Source organism: Anabrus simplex, chromosome 5 (assembly GCF_040414725.1).
Source record: "Anabrus simplex isolate iqAnaSimp1 chromosome 5, ASM4041472v1, whole genome shotgun sequence".
Lineage (NCBI taxonomy): Eukaryota > Metazoa > Arthropoda > Insecta > Orthoptera > Tettigoniidae > Anabrus > Anabrus simplex.
The window spans coordinates 97,562,736-97,580,564 of record NC_090269.1 but is presented as its reverse complement, the minus strand read 5'-3'; the positions used below and the strand labels follow the sequence as shown (position 1 = coordinate 97,580,564).

General features: G+C 37.3%; 2 protein-coding genes across 6 annotated transcripts in view; one reads left to right on the top strand and one right to left on the bottom strand.

Annotated features, from left to right (window-relative positions):
* The window catches only part of Sec15 (exocyst complex component Sec15), a 233,595-nt gene that overhangs the window by 214,610 nt on the left and 1,156 nt on the right, over positions 1 to 17,829 (bottom strand). Inside the window, exon 1 of one of the 5 annotated variants that reach the window (XM_067147041.2) lies at positions 11,077 to 11,290. The exons of 2 other annotated variants lie outside the window; for them this stretch is intronic. Coding sequence is in view for 1 of the 3 variants with exons in the window: in XM_067147039.2 (XP_067003140.1) it covers positions 2,850 to 2,944 (95 nt within the window). In the remaining 2 variants the exon portion in view is untranslated. Of the gene's footprint in view, positions 1 to 2,849; positions 2,998 to 7,951; positions 8,043 to 11,076; positions 11,291 to 17,829 lie in introns of those variants that run through there. 2 more of the 5 variants (XM_067147040.2, XM_067147039.2) reach the window with 2 other exon arrangements.
* The window catches only part of LOC136873799 (E3 ubiquitin-protein ligase RNF103), a 151,036-nt gene continuing 136,276 nt past the window's right edge, over positions 3,070 to 17,829 (top strand). The window contains exon 1 of the mRNA XM_067147045.2: positions 3,070 to 3,253. The gene's annotated coding sequence lies outside the window, so the exon portion shown is untranslated. The remainder of the gene's footprint in view (positions 3,254 to 17,829) is intronic.

Here is a 17,829-nt window from a genome sequence, read left to right as displayed (position 1 = left end):
GAAGAATCGCTGCAATTGTGTGGGAAAGAACAGCTTATTCATGGTAACTATTGTAGGTGTTATAGTTCTTTTGTAGTAGTGATAGTGTTGTAGTAGTTGTGGTTTTTATCATAGAACTGTGTAGCTATTATAATTATATTGGGAAAAATGGACATTAAGGTTGATGAATTGACACCTGAAAGGGCCAGAAAAAGGGAATGAAATAGCATCAGCACTTTATCATAAGCTAAATACTACTGATATGTCCAATGTTTCATTTTATAAGGTGTTTAGCTGATGGATGTGAGGGGAAGAATAAAAATTCTGTTATATCAATGCCCTCCTTTTGGTTTGTCACGAAGGCACCTAAAAGCATTAAGGAAATCGAGTTAATTTTCCCTGTGACATGCCATTCATTTTTACCATCCGATAGAGTTTTCGGGCTCATTGAAAAACAAGAAAATAGAAACTGTAATACAACCTGAGGAATTTCATAATGTTCTCAAGTATGGCAAATTATTTAATCTAGAAAAAGATGACAATGTTCCCTACCGGGCGAGTTGGCCGTGCGCGTAGAGGCACGCGGCTGTGAGCTTGCATCCGGGAGATAGTAGGTTCGAATCCCACTATCGGCAGCCCTGAAAATGGTTTTCCGTGGTTTCCCATTTTCACACCAGGCAAATGCTGGGGCTGTACCTTAATTAAGGCCACGGCCGCTTCCTTCCAACTCCTATGCCTTTCCTATCCCATCGTCGCCATAAGACCTATCTGTGTTGGCGCGACGTAAAGCCCCTAGCAAAAAAAAAAAAAAAAAAAAAAAAAAAAAAAAAAATACAATGTTCCCTACTTTGACTGGAAAACAGAATGTACTTCTATTTTCAAGCCCAGAGGGAAATGGCACTTCAAATTTTCTGCTTCAAAAAGGGTTATTTTGACTGAATCAAAAGGAGGCAATTCAGTGTTAAATCAAGGTGAACCCAATTACAGAATAGACGTTGGAACAAAATTAGGTGTTTGTAAGAAGGCAAAAATGTTTTGATGATGAATCCAAAAGTTATACATACTGGTAAAATAGTAAAGAATTTAAAGGCAAAAGATGTTGAATCTCTATTGACTAAACATTCTGGGACTCAGTGGAAAAATGTTGAAGTGCTTAAGTTTTACAAAGAACTCATTGATAACAATAACCTTCCACAAAACAATTCAGAAGATGAGGAAGATGCATGTGAGCACAGTATAGACAATGGCATTAATGTTTAATTTAATGTTTTTAACATTTAGGCTAATTTTTGAAAATTTAATTCTGGTTCATTTTGTGTAAATACACTGGCTTTTTATACTGCATTGATTTTTTAAGTTAACTTTTAAATAAAGCATTTTTGGTACATTTTCATTCCTTCAGTTTCTTTAGTTTGGTGCAAACCCGGCCATCTCCAAATTTGAAATTTAAATATTTCAAATAATTATACGAATAAAACATTGGCATTCTGTAACATTCCTTACAATGCTATTTAAAAGTGATATAGCAAATACAAATAATTCTAAATCTCTTTATTTAGATTTTATACGTTTTTTTGGTCTCCTGAAAAATTTAACCATTTGGAGATGGCCGGTTTTGCAAATAAACGACTCATATATGATTGACTCATTGCATTCCTGACCCGGTCAAAAACTGGAAAACAGGTTGGGTTTTTTTTTCATTCAGGCCGTTATACTCGGTATGCAGCAGTAATCCCATCTATCAGAGATGAGTGGCAGCATAAGAGACACAATATAACAATGGTCAATGTAATGTTATTGTTGATCAATTTATGAGCTTTCCATATTGTAGGCCTTCACATTTAGTTTTCTTCCGACTCTGAAATACCACTCTTATCATAGTCAGTACAGTAAAATTGAATAAAGCAGAAATGATCGGAAATTGTATTCTCTACAACTTTTGTTATGTAGTACTTTTCAATAGGACCAATAACATAGGTATTTAAAAATTAAATTTTAGGTGCCTTCCCCTAAATAACTATTTCATCCAGGGTCAATAAAATTGTTTATAGCTTAGACTGTAGTTTCTTTTTCTCAGACTCCACATACCAATTTACATTAAATTCTGTTAACCCATTTTCCCGTGACTTAGCGCTGATATGGACTTAGCAACAAAAGTACAAATTCATTAATATATCTGTCATCATACCTGGTACGGTAGAAATGTAAAAGACATAAATGATTGGAAATTTAATTCTTTAAAACTTTGCTGTAGTATTTATTGATAGGACCGCTAATAACAAATATTTGAGAATTAAATATTAGGCCCTCCCCAAACTACCATTTCACTCAGCGTGAATAAAATGATTTATAGCCTAGATTGTAGTGGCTCATTTCCCGACTTCACGTACCGATATTCATTCTCTTCAGCAGTTTTCTTGTGATCCGCACACATACATAAATACAGACAGACATTACGGAAAAGTAAAAAGTGCTTTCCTCGTTACTGTGGACATGATCAATACAGAAATACCATTCTTTTAAAATTCTGAGCAATGTACAGGCAAAACTCTTATTTTATATATATAGATTGTCACAAAACTAATTTGCAGCATGTTTTATGCATAATAATTAAGCACACAATTTCTTGTCATTGGTTACTAAAGACTGACAATTATATACAATGGGTATTGATATCTTTAAAATGTGACATGATGATTCATTCATTCATTCATTGTGAGAGAGGTGCCGTCATTTTAAAGTAGTATAATACTGACTTTTCTACATTACATATTAGAGTTAGTCAGACCAGAGGTGAAGTAACAAGTGACACCGGGTAGCAAAGTTCAGGGTATAATCCTCACCATGCAATGAGGTATAAAAACACTTACAAAATGTCTAATCCAAATGGAAAGTTATTGAAGTTCTTCTCAAAATCATCATCTTGGCCAGCACGGCACATAGAATCATACCGGTACATGGCCATTAAAACATATCCTGGGTTATCTCAACATTCGGGTTATCACTAAGTGATAAAGCTGAGCCTGTACTTCACTTCCTGCTGTGACACATCCGGCAACATCCAGTCATTTCACTATTATACAGAGGCCTGTTCAAAGCAACAAATTTATACCATGTCACAGTGAGGAAAGAATTATAACCGCTTCCTACAGCCTAGCTGCAAGACAGTGCTACTCATAAGTAAGCTCCAGGAACTGACAACAGAAAAGCTATGTTCCTGCTGCTGATTGCCGGTTCTTCAAGAACAAGTTTATTGTTTTAAACAACCAATACTGTAAGTTTACTGTCAAATTACTTGGGCAACTATTCTTCTCGTGTGAAAAATACAGTTTAACAAGACATATACCACTTCCTGCACAAATAATACAATATCAGGAGTAAAGAACATTACTTTGAAGTTCTTTTCCATTGTCACCCAGGTGTTTTGCTGAAGGACACACAAAATAGCAATTATATCCTTAAAACTACCAAGCAATGTATAAAATAAATGAGAGTAACGTATATACATCTTCATTATCGAAAGTAATACTTCCCAGCCTTCTAGCATCATTTAGTTCTATCCCATTATCTTTAAATCATTAAAAAAAAAAAAAAACCAAGTCTATCCATCACCATCTTGGTCTCCCTCTGCTTCTCTTAACCTCCACGGCCGAGTCGCCTATTCTTCTAGGTAACCTATCTCCTTCCATTCGCCTCACATGACCATCACTGAAGCTGGTTTATGAATACAGCTTCATTTATCAGGTTTATTCCTAACTCGGCCTTCATCTCCACATTCCCCGTACCCTCCCACCATTATCCCACTTTTTTATAACAATCTTGCTCGCTACTTTCATATGTTATATCCAAATTATGAATAAGATATCCTGAGTCCACTCAGCATTCACTCCTATACAGTGAAGGAAAGACTAAACCATGAACAGGAAAGATAGTTTCATCCAAAAACTCTCTTCTTTCTTACAGAATAACATTGATTACAACTGCAAGCTCACTGCACTTCCTTTGCTTCACCTTGATTCCATTTTACTTAGTATACGACCAACCTGAAAGAACACACACTCTAAATACTCTAAATGATCTACCTGTTCCAGTTTTGTACCCTCAACCTAACATTCAAGCTAAGTTACTACATGACAATCAAGCTGAATCCTTCCCTACAATTTCATACCTTTTAGGAATATATGTACACTATGAACAATAAAAGTGAAAGATTACAGGCTTGTCTAGTCCCATAAACTACTCTGAACCAAGAACTAATTCTACCATCAATTCTCACTGCTGCCCAACTGTCAACATAAATGCATTTGATAGCCTATAATAACCTACCCCTAATCCCATAAACTGTCAGCAAGGCTAAAGTCCTTTCCCTTGATATGCTTTCTCTAGAGCTGTGAAATATAAAAATAACTGCTTATTCCTCTCATAACCTTTTTTCAAATACTTGACATATGCTGAAAAATTAGGTCCTGACAGCACCCCTGAAACAACACTGGTTTTCATCCAATGTACTCTCCACCAATGACTGCACTCTCCATTCCAAAATGCTTGTACAGAACTTACCTGGTATACTGATCAATGAAATACTGCAATTCTCTCAGTTACCTTGCTTGTACTATAGATTGGTGCATTACTGCTTTCGTCTTGTCAGAAAGTACCTTACGCACATTCCATGCTAATCCCATTATTCTATGAAGCCATTGTATCTCTGTCTTCCCATTATATTTCATTTCAGGTCTAATTTCATTTATTCCTGCTGCTTTATGACAATGCAATTTATTTACCATCCTTTCCATTTTTTCAAGCATAATTTCACTACCATTATTTTTCTCCCTATGATCTCCATTGTTCCGAGACTTTAAAAGGAAGATTTTTTTCAGAATACTGTATTCCTTTATCTGACAAGTGATTCCATGGCATTTACAAGTTACCAGATTTACCACAACACTAATCATTTCCCATTTTCCTTCCGTACTTTATTTATTACAGTCCAGAAAGACTTCTTTGCCCTTGAACAAACCTTTTCAGTTTATTATAGAAATCTTCCCATTATTTCCTCTTGGACTCTACAACAATTTGTTTTTCTTTATTTCATCTACAAACAATACCCCATCTACATCAGTTGTTGTTTGGAGACATTTTTAACACCTTCTCTTTATGTTTACCAGCTGCCCTCACTTATTCCACCAAGATGTTCGCTTTTTCCCATCTTCACACACAGTTTTTCCTAAGCATTCCCTTACTGTTTTTACTACAACATCCCATTCTCTCCTCCTATTCTTTGGAACTTTCAGTAATCATATCCATGTACTTCTAATTTCCTCATCTTAAAGATTTCCTACCCTTATCCATCTGCAGACTAACTTCATTTTTTTCTATCCGGGTCTTTCAGACAGATGTCTATATTACTGGAAAATTCCTAAAAACTTGTACATTTCTAATAGATTTTCCAAATTCAAAGATGACTATGATATAGACATGATACGGGCTTTGGGCTTATGCTGTATCAAGAAAACAAGGTGAAACTCTAAGTTCTCTGCACCTCAACTGTTCACAAGGAAGTTTTAGTGGTATGCTCATTCGTCACCAGGTGACTCACTGTATGCTGGCACAGCGAGCCAAGAAGTATCAGAGACGACATCAGATGAATCAGGGACGAATGTGGTAGAAGAAAATATAAACTGATAAAATAAGTGCAATGAAAAACACCAGGATAGAATAGAAAAGAGCTGAAAAATGGAAAGAAAGTATGTGGAGAAAACCAGAGGATGATAATGATGTGAAAGTGTGTGGAGGGGAGGAGAGGCATAACTGGTGTACACGTTATGAAACTATGACATTAACACATATCTTGGAATGAACCAACGGGTGATCATTAACAAATTTTGTTATCTACATAATTTTGCTTGCTCTTCAAATGACAGAGAAAATTACTATTTTCTATGGATTTCATGCTCTGTGTCGAGTAACAGACACCGTGACAGACAGACAACGAATCTACAGGTTACCATGGCAATGTCTCCGGCTGCTTGCCAGCAGGGAAGTAACATAATGCTATTTTCATCAGAATTCTTTTAAACTCGTGGTTGTTCGCTAAGTAGAAGGCGAGAGACATGTCAAGCTGCCATTCAGCAGGATATTTACAGAATATGATTGGAGGTTACAATTGTCTTCGAATAGCACTAAAGGAGGCTGTTAATATTTCAACAGTACTGCAGAGTGTAGCCCATTATTTCACACAGTAAGGTGTTTTCTGGCATTTGCTATAATTTTTACTGTATCTCTTCTACTTCTGTTTTGTGTTTTAGTTTCTTGTCTCTGCCTCTCCTCTTTAGCCTAAGTAATAACATAAGTCATCTTTTTATCTGTGTATCTAAGATTCCCTGCGCCTAAATTTCTCCTCTGTTACAGCTTCTTTAAATCCATAAATCATGATCACAATTTAGTGAGGGATATTTCATTTTCCAATACATCTACACATCGTCATATCCAGCTGTCCTCAGTTATTTTCCTATTTTCAATTAATGACAATTTCTTCCTTAATTTCTCCGTATGTATGTGAATGCTAATCTCAAAACCTGGACAATTTCCTTACAGGAAAAATTCAAAGATGTTCAAATGTATAAATTTTGGCCCCAGAAAATATCAAAATATGGAGAGAATTTTAATGACGGTACATACCTTTGTTTTGGGGTAACTGCTGGCTAAAAGGTAAGTCATATCACAAAACAGAAGTTGGTCACATGGTCCCCCCTTTTGATGTTCAATATCAATCTAAGTTTTTGCAGATTAAAGCACTCTAGCTTTGTGATATCCTGACGGTAGAGGATCCGAGTTTCACAACCATAAAGCAGATAAGACTGAACGAAGTTTCTGCTGATGAAAATGTTCCCAAGTTTCTCCATGTCACGGCCGTACAGGGTCCACGTTTCAAATCCATAAAGTAACGATGTGATGATCGCTTTATCCACTAGGAGTTTGGTATGAGCTGTTAGGTCTTTATTCCTAAAGAGGCACTTGGATAGCCGATCAAATACCAAATGAGCAGCACAGAGTCGGTTTTCCACATCTTCTTCTGAGGTGCATCATTAATACAAGATGTTCCCAAGGTACGAGAAATTATCTAGCTGTTCCAGAATGATGTCTGAGACAGAGATGTTGAACTCTGCAAGGCTAGTCTCCGGGGGAGGTTGGGCAAAGATCTTTGTTTTTTATTGATGGTGAGGCCAAAACTATCATATGCACTCTTGAATCTATTGACCAACTCCTACAGGTCCTCAGGGGTAAGAGCTGGTGATTTAGTATCATCAGCTTACTACAGTTCAGTTATTCTGGTCACACAACTTAAGCAACGTGAACGAAGTCTCGTCACGCAGAAGAGTTCCATCAAGACAATACCTTAAATCAATGCCAGAGGTGTTGATACATGATGAATCACACAGTACAGCAGCCACGTAGAAAGCAAAGAGTGTTGGGGCAAGTACACACTTTTGCTTCAGTCCATGTGTGATAGGAAAATCAGAGATGTTTTTCTGGTAGAGAACCTGACTAACATACCATCACAGTGTGCATGAACGAAGCCAATAAAGCGTTAGGGCAACCAAAACATCTAAACACTGCCAACATAGCAGGCCTCAGGACAGAGTCAAAGGCCTTTTTCCAGATCATGAAACACTACGTAAAGAGGTTGCTGCTGTTCTCTGCATTTTTCTGGGAATTGCTGTTCACAGAAGATCATATCATGCCTTTAGAAGCACAGAAACAATGAGACTCAAGGAGAATCTCAAGCGACAACCTGTGGATGTTACATGTAAATACTCCCATATTTAGGCCCATATTGAACTTCGTTATAAAATACAAATATTTGTTTTCCACCTATTCAATACGTATTATTTTATAAGCTGGGGATGGCTAAGTAAAAGCCTTGAAATAAGTTTGCCAGATATGGACAGCAGGGATATAGCACGATAGTTACCACATATACTGCAATCACATTTCTTGAATTTGGTGACGAGAGTTACTATCACTCTCCCCGGAAATTTTCATCAGGCAGGTGGCAGGAATGAGTAGCCGGGCAGGGAATACTTCGTAAAAAAAAAAAAAAAAAAAAAGGAATATGATAAAGTTTCAATTTATTCCTCTCAAGGCATTAACAATAACATTAAAAATATCATTAACATTATCACGAACGAGACATAACACAGTAATTTGAACTTCTAGTATTATACTGCTCGTTCATAATCATGTAACACTAGGGCTTACCACTCAGGTAACGTGGAGTGCCATACGGATTTGTAACATGCAAAATCAAGTGCTCGCAAGCAATTCCACACTAATCCAGACATTGCTCGTGCATGACAATATGTGATAATCAAGCTAAACATTTAAACTCCGATGTAATTAATGCAATTATGGTGACAATAATGAAGATTTATCATTTAAACAAACAGTTTCACAGAATTTACATTTTAATTTGGAATACCTAATGACTCAAATATGTATTAATATTATGCAATTAGCACACATCTAGGTTATGTCAGCCGGACATTCTGTAACAACGGCAGGGCAGTGTGCCCATTATGAAGATACTAGGGAGAACACTGAAGTAGCATTCTTCAGGTCACTTGCAGAGTTTCCCAGATTAAAAGGATTATTGTGAAGAGTCTTGTCTTTAAGGATAAGCTTCTGCCTTGAATCAGCTCTCCTGGAATGTTGTACGATCCAAGTGTTTTCTTGTTTCACTTTGTTAAGAGTCTCACAGAATTCCTGCAATGACAGTAGCTTGCCATTCATAGCTGTGAGTGTACAGTACTAGATTTAATGGAATATGTTTGTTTAAATCCATCTGTTTTGCAACCCTTTTTTAAAATTCAGATTGGCTACAGACATGCATATGTAATACTTACGTAAAAACCTATTTATTTTTCAGGGAGATTACCTCTTCACCTTTTTGGTTACAAATTAAGCAATGGATATGGATAACACAAATCTAAAATACACGCACATTTACACAAGCAACCAATAAACTTTAAAGAACAATATGTCAGGACACATCTAGGATTAACTTTGTCCATCACTTATCACTGTGAAAGAGCACAAGGAAAACAGAAAGAAAAAAAAAAGTAATTAGCTGCAGAACAAATCCAGTCACACTTCCCATACATTAATGTGTTAAAACTTCTTGTACAGCTTCTGTTTTTGGCAATGAACACTAATCTTGTCATTACATTTCAGTAAGTGATCCGCGCATATAATGAACAACAAACTTCATAATCCACACGGCTTTACTTCGAAACTGCTAAAAATGTGAAGTCCAATTCACTACCATTCCTGTACTAATAACTGTACTCCTAAGATGACAACTGCACACACAGGTCTGCATCTCAAATTGTCAGTCCATGGTAACACTCATAACATATGCAGTTCAAGCATAAATGTGAATAGTGGGTGTGTACTGCAATCTGCAGATAGTTGCTGAGGGTGCGTCGTGTAATAGGGTGTATGGTAGGATTGGCAAGAAAACATGTCACAGAAGTTACTCGAAGAGTTTCTGTCTGCATTCTAGAGGCAACACCACACAACGCGTATTCTCCTATGATAAACCATAACTAATAAATGGTACTAGTGTACTGCACCGTACTTCTTTGCTTATTATCCTCCCTTATCACCCCAGCTACTTCTGTGTGTTTTGCCACAGAGGAGAAACTCATCCTGTATATACATTTATTACAGACTGGAATGGCTTTCGGTGTTCAGTCTCCAAGCCTTTGTGAATTAACTAAGTACCTCCACAATCCTCTATCTGCAACTAGCTCTGCGCCTCAGTTAGTTCTAAATGCTCACATCTTTAATTGTCCGGCTCCATGGCTAAATGGTTAGCGTGCTGGCCTTTGGTTCAGAGGGACCCGGGTTCGATTCCCGGCCGAGTCAGGGATTTTAACCTTCATTGGTTAATTCCAATGGCTCGGGGGGCTGGGTATGTGCGCCGTCTTCAGCATTAGAATTCATCACAGGTAGGGCCTCATTCTCATAGACGCGCAGGTCGCCTATGCGGCGTCTAATCGAAAGACCTCCATTCTGCTTCTTCAGAGGTCACATGCCATTATTCTTCTTATATCTTTAATTAATTAATTAAAAACCAAGTCTAACCATAGTGGTGGTGGCGATATTGTTTTAAAAAGATGTACAACTGGAGATTCATCCTCTCTTAACATTAATCTGAAGGAAAATGGAAGAGGGCCAACACTTTGAAGAATGAAGATAAAGAAGGCCCACAAAGGGGGTGAAAATGAAAGACTTCCTAGACCACGCAAACCCACCACCAGAAGAGAACAAGAACTAACCAAGGGAAGCTGGATAGGAAAGATGGCAGTGAGGAGCTTTACACAAGTGGAAACAATGCCAAACCCAACTAGAGGCCCCATGGTCAACGACCCATGCTGTCAAACTGAGAACCTCTGGGGGCCCTTTTTCTCTGCTTCTTTTACACTCCATGGCTGAGAAAATTCTTCTCCAATAAACTATCCTCTTCCATTCACCTGGACATGACCCCACCACTGAAGCCAGTACAGCTTCACCCATTGAGATCTGTCTTTTCAGTGCAACGTAAAGCAAACTGTAAAAAATTCAACCGCAGTAAGTACAGATGGTACAGTGAGTTCATTAGATTCATCACGGAGATAAAGAAGTCGAAGAGATGGTAGAGCGATGAAAATTAGTGTAACTGCAGGGAGAATTGTTCAAATTCAATTGTTTGTCCTTCAAGTAAGTAACGATATGTGAATTTATTGAAAAATAAACTTCCTATAGTAGTTACAGGGGTTAGATGAGGCTGAAATTTAAAACTTTGTTGTTCATTACATACAAGGATCATATACTGAAAGATAATGGCAAGATGGAAGAAATTTATGAGGAATGAATGCCAGTTAGGGAAATCGAAACTGGAACAGTTTGATCATTTAAAGTATGGACTTAAGATGTGTAACTCAGCCTTTATCTCCTCGTCTGAAGTATTATCCTACCATTGTTCCCACCTGTTTGTCCCCACAATGATTCTATGTTAATTCTAACTTACATAAAAGATATCCTGAATCCACCCACCTTTCACTTCCACACAGCAATGTCAGTCAGGAAACAGACTGATGTGAAGATAGTTTCTTGTTACAACTTGCTTTAAGATGTGGAAATGGGAAACCACAAAAATCCATCATCAGGGCTCGAACCCTCTATCCCCAAAATGCAAGCTGACAGCTACGTGACCCAAACCGCACAGCCTCTTGCTCGGTGAGGATAGTTTCTTCTGAGAAACACAACACCACTGAAAGCAACTTCAAGCTCATTGCATTAGTTTTGCTAAAACTTGAACCAATTTCACTTAGCATAGTATAACCCAGGGAGAATACACATCTTAAGTCCATACTTGAAATGATCTAACTGTTCTAGTTTTATATTTCCTAACTGGCATTCAATCCTCTTAAATTTCTCTCAATCTTGTCATTACATATCAGTAAGTGTTCTGTGTATATAATGAACAACAAACTTTATACTACACAGCTTTACTTCGAAATTGGCGTTTCACAAAACAAATGAGCATCACCTCAGCTGAAGCAATGCAAGTGCAGTAAACAACACTTGTAAAATGAAATACCGTACTCAGAAAAGTCAATTAATCGGGATTGGAAACAAATTCACATAAACTACACTTCCCAACAACATCCAGCACTAAAAAGAGAATACAATATTAAGAATAAAAGAGAATGAGGAAATAACACATCACTCGCCACTGATGGCTGGTGGAGGAAGGGGTTTATGGCCTACAAAGTGAACACTCCACTGAACTCAGAGTCACTTTCTTGCTGCTTGTCTTTCCCGAACTATGCTGAGATATGCTAAATACACACAAATGAAGTACACTAACCAATACATGGACGTAAATAAAACTACAGCTATTTTTATACACTGAACTATTAGACCTGTACTGTACTAACTTATACTATGCTAAACTGTTATCTAAGTTATACTGCACTTTATTAGGGAGATAAAGACTATTATGAAAAACACTAATTACTGGAGAAAAATGCAAATTATCACGAATCGTACCGAATACCATACAGTACACGCTGAGCGAGACAGGTTAACCATGTGGTGAATGTAAATATTAGAGTTAGCAACAAGGTTTCGAGACCGCACTCTGCTGATATAAGTCGATATGAATGGAAGCTTGAGATTGGTTGGATATCTGTTTCAGTGCAGAACCACCAGATAGAGCCAAAATTGGCCAAAACGTCAATTTAGAAGCAAAGCAGTACGGAGTATAAAAATTCAGCCTTGCCCAACCCCTGTAACTACTTTGAATGAACTCATTCTACCATCAGTTCTCACAGCGATTGAATTGTTTTTTACAATTTGCTTCACGCCGCACTGACAGAAACAGATCTAATGGCAATGATGGGATAGGAAAGAGCTAAGAATGGGAAGGAAGCAACTGTGGCCATATTAAGGTACAACCCCAGCATTCGCCTGGTGTGAAAATGGGAAACTACCTACAGGACTGCCGACAGTGGCATTCGAACCCACCCCCGAATGCAAGTTGATAGCTATGTGACCTAAACTATGCAGCCACTAGCCACAGCAGCTGAAAGTGTCAACATAAATTCCTTTGACTGTCTGTAATAGCCTACCCCTGCCTGTAATTCCCCAGTATGGTTAGCATCTTTTCCCTTGAAAGTAGTAAAAAATGTAAATGGACAATAGGAGGGCACGCGACCTGTAACCTCATGGGACAGCCACCACCAATATAGATAGAACCGCTTCTCATTTGAAGCATCAATGTTACTCATCATAATGTATAGCATGGTATACTGTAAGTTAGTTCTAAGTCGTATTATCTTAATCTAACACGATAAACAACATAATGTTAAGTTTTCTAAACTACATCCAAAGCTTCCACCAAAAAAGAAGAAAACAAAGAGACCTACTAGTCTACTTGGAGAACAAATAAGCATAAGTTAACCAATTTATTTATGTATAGGAAACAGATGGAGAGCAGCGACTTGCCGTGTAAGGACATATGGATAGAGTACACACAAAAGAAAGGCATGGTCCAAAAATTTTAGTTGCAGGAGAGAATAAATGCAGTGATGGTCACTATTGATAAGAACACACAAGGTAAAGAGAGGAAGGCAGATAGGAAAGACAAGAATGAAGAGGAAAAAAAAAAGAAAGAGCGAAAGAGCAGTTATTCTAATGTTACGGCCTAGTGCTCTTCTAGATCCAAGCACCAGTTGATGTCAAACTTTAAAATCTCCAACAGCAAGAAGGTGAAAAGAAGGGAGTAAATGTTTAAGGGCTTTAACCATAAAACAAAGAACTGGTACTTGACTCAAGAACTGGAATAAATCCGAAGAAAAGTAGCTTGATTGATTCTAGGTGATTTCTGACAAAACAGCAGCATTACAAAAATGTTGCAAAGTTTGGACTGGGAAAACTTGGGGAAAAAGGAGACGAGCTGCTTGACTAAGTGGTATGTTATAAGATATTAGAATCATTCGTATTGATGGTTTTCATTTTACAGAGGGAAAATAAAACGTATCCTAATTCAATACATAATTCCATCATTAGATGGAGTAATAACATTCAAACTTGTTTCGACTCGAACGAGCCATCTTCAGTGATATAAGAGGGGTTTAAAGTAATTTATATAATACACGCTTAAAATGTGCCAAAAACATAATGAAGGAACAAATGAGAAACAAAAGAGAAATGACAGGAATAAAAACAGCACAATACACAACATTTACATGATCAGATGGAGCGATAGACAACTCGGTGCAACAAATTCAGTGAAAAAAAAGTTAATATAAGACATAATTGAATATAAAAAGTGTGTTAAACCTAAGAAGGAAAGAAATGAAAACAAATGATAGACTGAAACGAACAATAAGTGCTCGTAGCGAGGTTGCAGACCTCAGTCTAAAAATTTTCAGTTTGATAACAATACAAAACAGAATGAAATCACTGTGTCAAAAATTCAGGCGGACAGTCTGTCCCTATAGAAACACCATGCCCACGAATGGCTAGGAGGGGAGAAAAAATTTGAGAAACCAAGCCTGAGAGGAGACAACATGCAGGCGAAATGCATGTGACAAGTGATGGAAAAACTCTGATGAAATTTAAAACTTTAGAACAGCAGCATTCTCAATTTCTTTTCCGTCTAGTGGTCCCGTTCTCGATTATTGTTCCCAATGTTGGCTAATGGGACCGCTAGATTGAGAAGAAATTGAGAATGCTGCTGTTATAAAGTTTTAAATGGCGTTTTTCCATCACTTGTCGCATACATTTCGCCTGCATGTTGTCTCCTCTCAGGCTTGGTTCTGAAATTTTTTCTCCCCTCCTAGCCACTCATGGGGATGGTGTTTCTACAGAGACAGACTGTCGGATTGAATTTTCGACACAGTGATTTCATCCTGTTTTGAATTGTTATCAAACTGAAAAATCTTTAGACTAAGAGGTCCGCAACCTCACTGTGTGCACTTATTGTTCATTCTCGTCTGTATCATTTGTTTTCGTTTGCCTTCTTAGGTTTAACACACTGTTTAGCTTCAATTATGTTTTTCATTAACCTTTTTTTTCACTGAATTTGTTGCAGCGAGTTGTTTATTGCTCCATCTGATGATGTAAATGATATTGTGCCGTTTTTATTTCCGTAATGTAGTTTTTGTTTCTCATTTGTTCCTTCATTAGGTTTTTGGCACATTTTTAGCTTGTATTACGTAAATTACTTTAAAGCCCCCTTATTTCACTGAAGATGGCACAAACGAGTCAAAATGTGTTTGAATTTTGATTATACCATCTAATGATAGAATTATGTTATGTATTGAATTAGGAGGATGCATTTAATTTTTCCTTTGTAAAGTAAATGGTTTGTTCCGAGCTGTCATTGGAGAGACTGTGTGGAATGACGTTAGTAGACGAATAAGTTTGATTGGTGTTTTTAAAAATAGGAAAGATCATAAGTTACGAAGATAAGGTTGGAAATCAAGAGGACAAATTGGGGTAGATATTCATCTATAGGACGATGAGTAAGGGATTGGAATAAATTATCAAGAGAAATGAAAATGTAAAAGAAAAAGATAATTGATAGGAAATGTGCCACCTGGGCGACAGCCCTGCTTGCAGATCATTAACTGATCCCTTTCTTCTCTTAAGTACAGTGTCTTACAACCTCTATATACTATTTATCTTTTAATAATAGGCTACTACTGATTTTTGCAAGACTTGCATGCCTATATTCATAGGCCTACATTTTTTGCTGTAGTATTGTTATCCTCAAATACCTTGAACCATTTTCATCTATTTTATGTAGATTTCATAAGACGTAATGGGCAGACTTAGCCCTAGTGTATGCTGTTTTCATAGCTCTTGCTTTGGCTTTAGTCTGATAGCAACCTGCAGTGCTCATAACTTGGATCATGCTTTTGATGAAGAAATTTATGTACCGGAGTAAATTTAATTATCACGGAGCAAGTACATATAAGTTTGTGATAATATTAAGCTGTATTTACATATTTACCATAGCAAACATTTTAAATACTATCAAACTGAATCAACTTCTTGTGAATTCTTACAAAATTAATGCCACATTTTTATTGAAAGCAACATGTTTGCTTTTATACATCTGTTGGGCCTATTGCGTTAATGCTTACCTCTCGCCCTGCCCTTAACCAAGTGTACAGTATTTAGAGTTATATTCTGTGCATATTTTAACCTAAGGACAGCTTTTTGTTTTTGACTGGATAACCTGTTATTTTTGGACCAGACGTGCATAGTTTCATAACCGAAAATAGCTGCACACGTAATTATGTTGTACCAAACATGATCATCTAAGAATGAGAACCTTGAATAAGAAAGCTTTTGGTGCAGTAGTTCTCTAAAGTATGTTTTGTTTCAAAATTGTTTTCTCCTTTTCATACTGAAGGTCAGATATTTTCTAGCTGTAACTGTAAGGGGACAGAATAAACATTTACTGTAGTTAGAGGTTCAAATACGTCAGACGGAGATGCAAGATTGTCTCCTGGAATCTTCATTAGAATTGTTGCTGCAGTCCAACATCTATTTTAGTATATTGAAGATCACCCAGTAAAAGAGAATGTTACATTGAAGTAAGCCTTGGAAATTGCTCAGTCTTGTTATTGTAGCACGCAGGTGCAAGACATGAATGTCAACCCTTAGGCCGTTTACATGTGGACTGCAGCCGCTCTTGGCCCATCCATAGCAACATTGTCTGTCACAGTCTTATGACTTAATAAATCAGTCGACGTACACCCAGCACCACTTTCATCAGTAGCATGTCTTAACCCATACAAGATGGTCATGACTATACTTCAACCGTCATCTACCGATTTCAGTGAAGGCTCTGCCCAGCTTTTTACATTAGCCTAACTACAAACACACTAACCAAATGAATATGCAGTCTCTCCACAAGCCATAACATGGATCTTCCTGTTCCCATTCACACCAGGCACCATCAAACCATATTCGAATTAGTCACAACTGATCTGCATTTAGGGCAGTCACCCAGGTGGCAGATTCCCTATCTGTTGTTTTTCTAGCCTTTTCTTAAATTATTGCAAAGAAATTGGAAATTTATTGAACATCTCCCTTGGTAAGTTATTCCAATCCCTAACTCTCCTTCCTATAACCGAATATTTGCCCCCAATTAGTCCTCTTGAATTCCAACTTTATCTTCATATTGTGATCTTTACTACTTTTAAAGACACCACTCAAACTTATTCGTCTACTGAAGTCGTGCCACTCCATCTCTCCACCCAGAACAAATCGTGCTGCTTACCTTTGGATCTTCTCCACTTTTTATATCAAGTAGTCCTGGTGTGGCTTTCATACAGTGTAACCATACTCTAACTGGGGTCTTACAAGTGACATATGCCCTCTCCTTTACATCCATACTACAAGCCCTGAATACTCTCATAATCATGTGAAGAGATCAGCAACCTTTCTTAACATCGTTAATATGATTACCCCAAGGAAGATCATTCCTTATATTAACTTACAGTGCTCCCCACGAGGTACTACCACATAAACACAGTAATTAAAAATGAAAGAACTTTTCCCCTTAGTGAAACTTACAACCTGACTTTTCATCACATTAACCATCATAGCATTGTCCATCTCACAACATTGTCTAGGTCTCCCTGCAGTCGCTCACAACCTTGCAACTCATTCACTACTCTATACAATATAACCATCTGCAAATAGTCTTATCAGTGACTGCAGTTCTTTACTCATATCATTTTTATATATATAATGCAGAGAAAAGCAACGTTTGATTAAACAGGAAATACCTCCATTTAGATGTCCGCGTTCTCCCTATGAAGATTTTTAATACCAGGATAATGCCTATGGTGACATAGGGTATAGATCTAATATGGCTGTACCTCACCAAAATAAAACTTAACGAGATTGAGCAGATCAAAGCATCATATCTCAAGAGACTACTGTGTGTTTCTAAATTCACCCCATCTAGGCTAACATACGAGCTTGTCAGAGAGCCTTCATAGAACAACTAATGCAAGAAGAAGAAAAAAAAAAAAAAAAAAATGCTTCTTCCACAAAAAAGGACATTACATTTAAGACATTGTCGGAAGGGCTGCAGAGCAAGAGAAATGAGATATGGTTGGAATTCTACGCGATAAAGCAATGACTTCAGAATAGAAAGATGAGGACTACAATCTACGACACATGACGAGATTCGCAGTACATGGATTCCATCATCGTGTCTGCAGGAAGACAACTTTTCACATCCTAGACGAAGCCACTTGTGAAAGTGAACTGTGT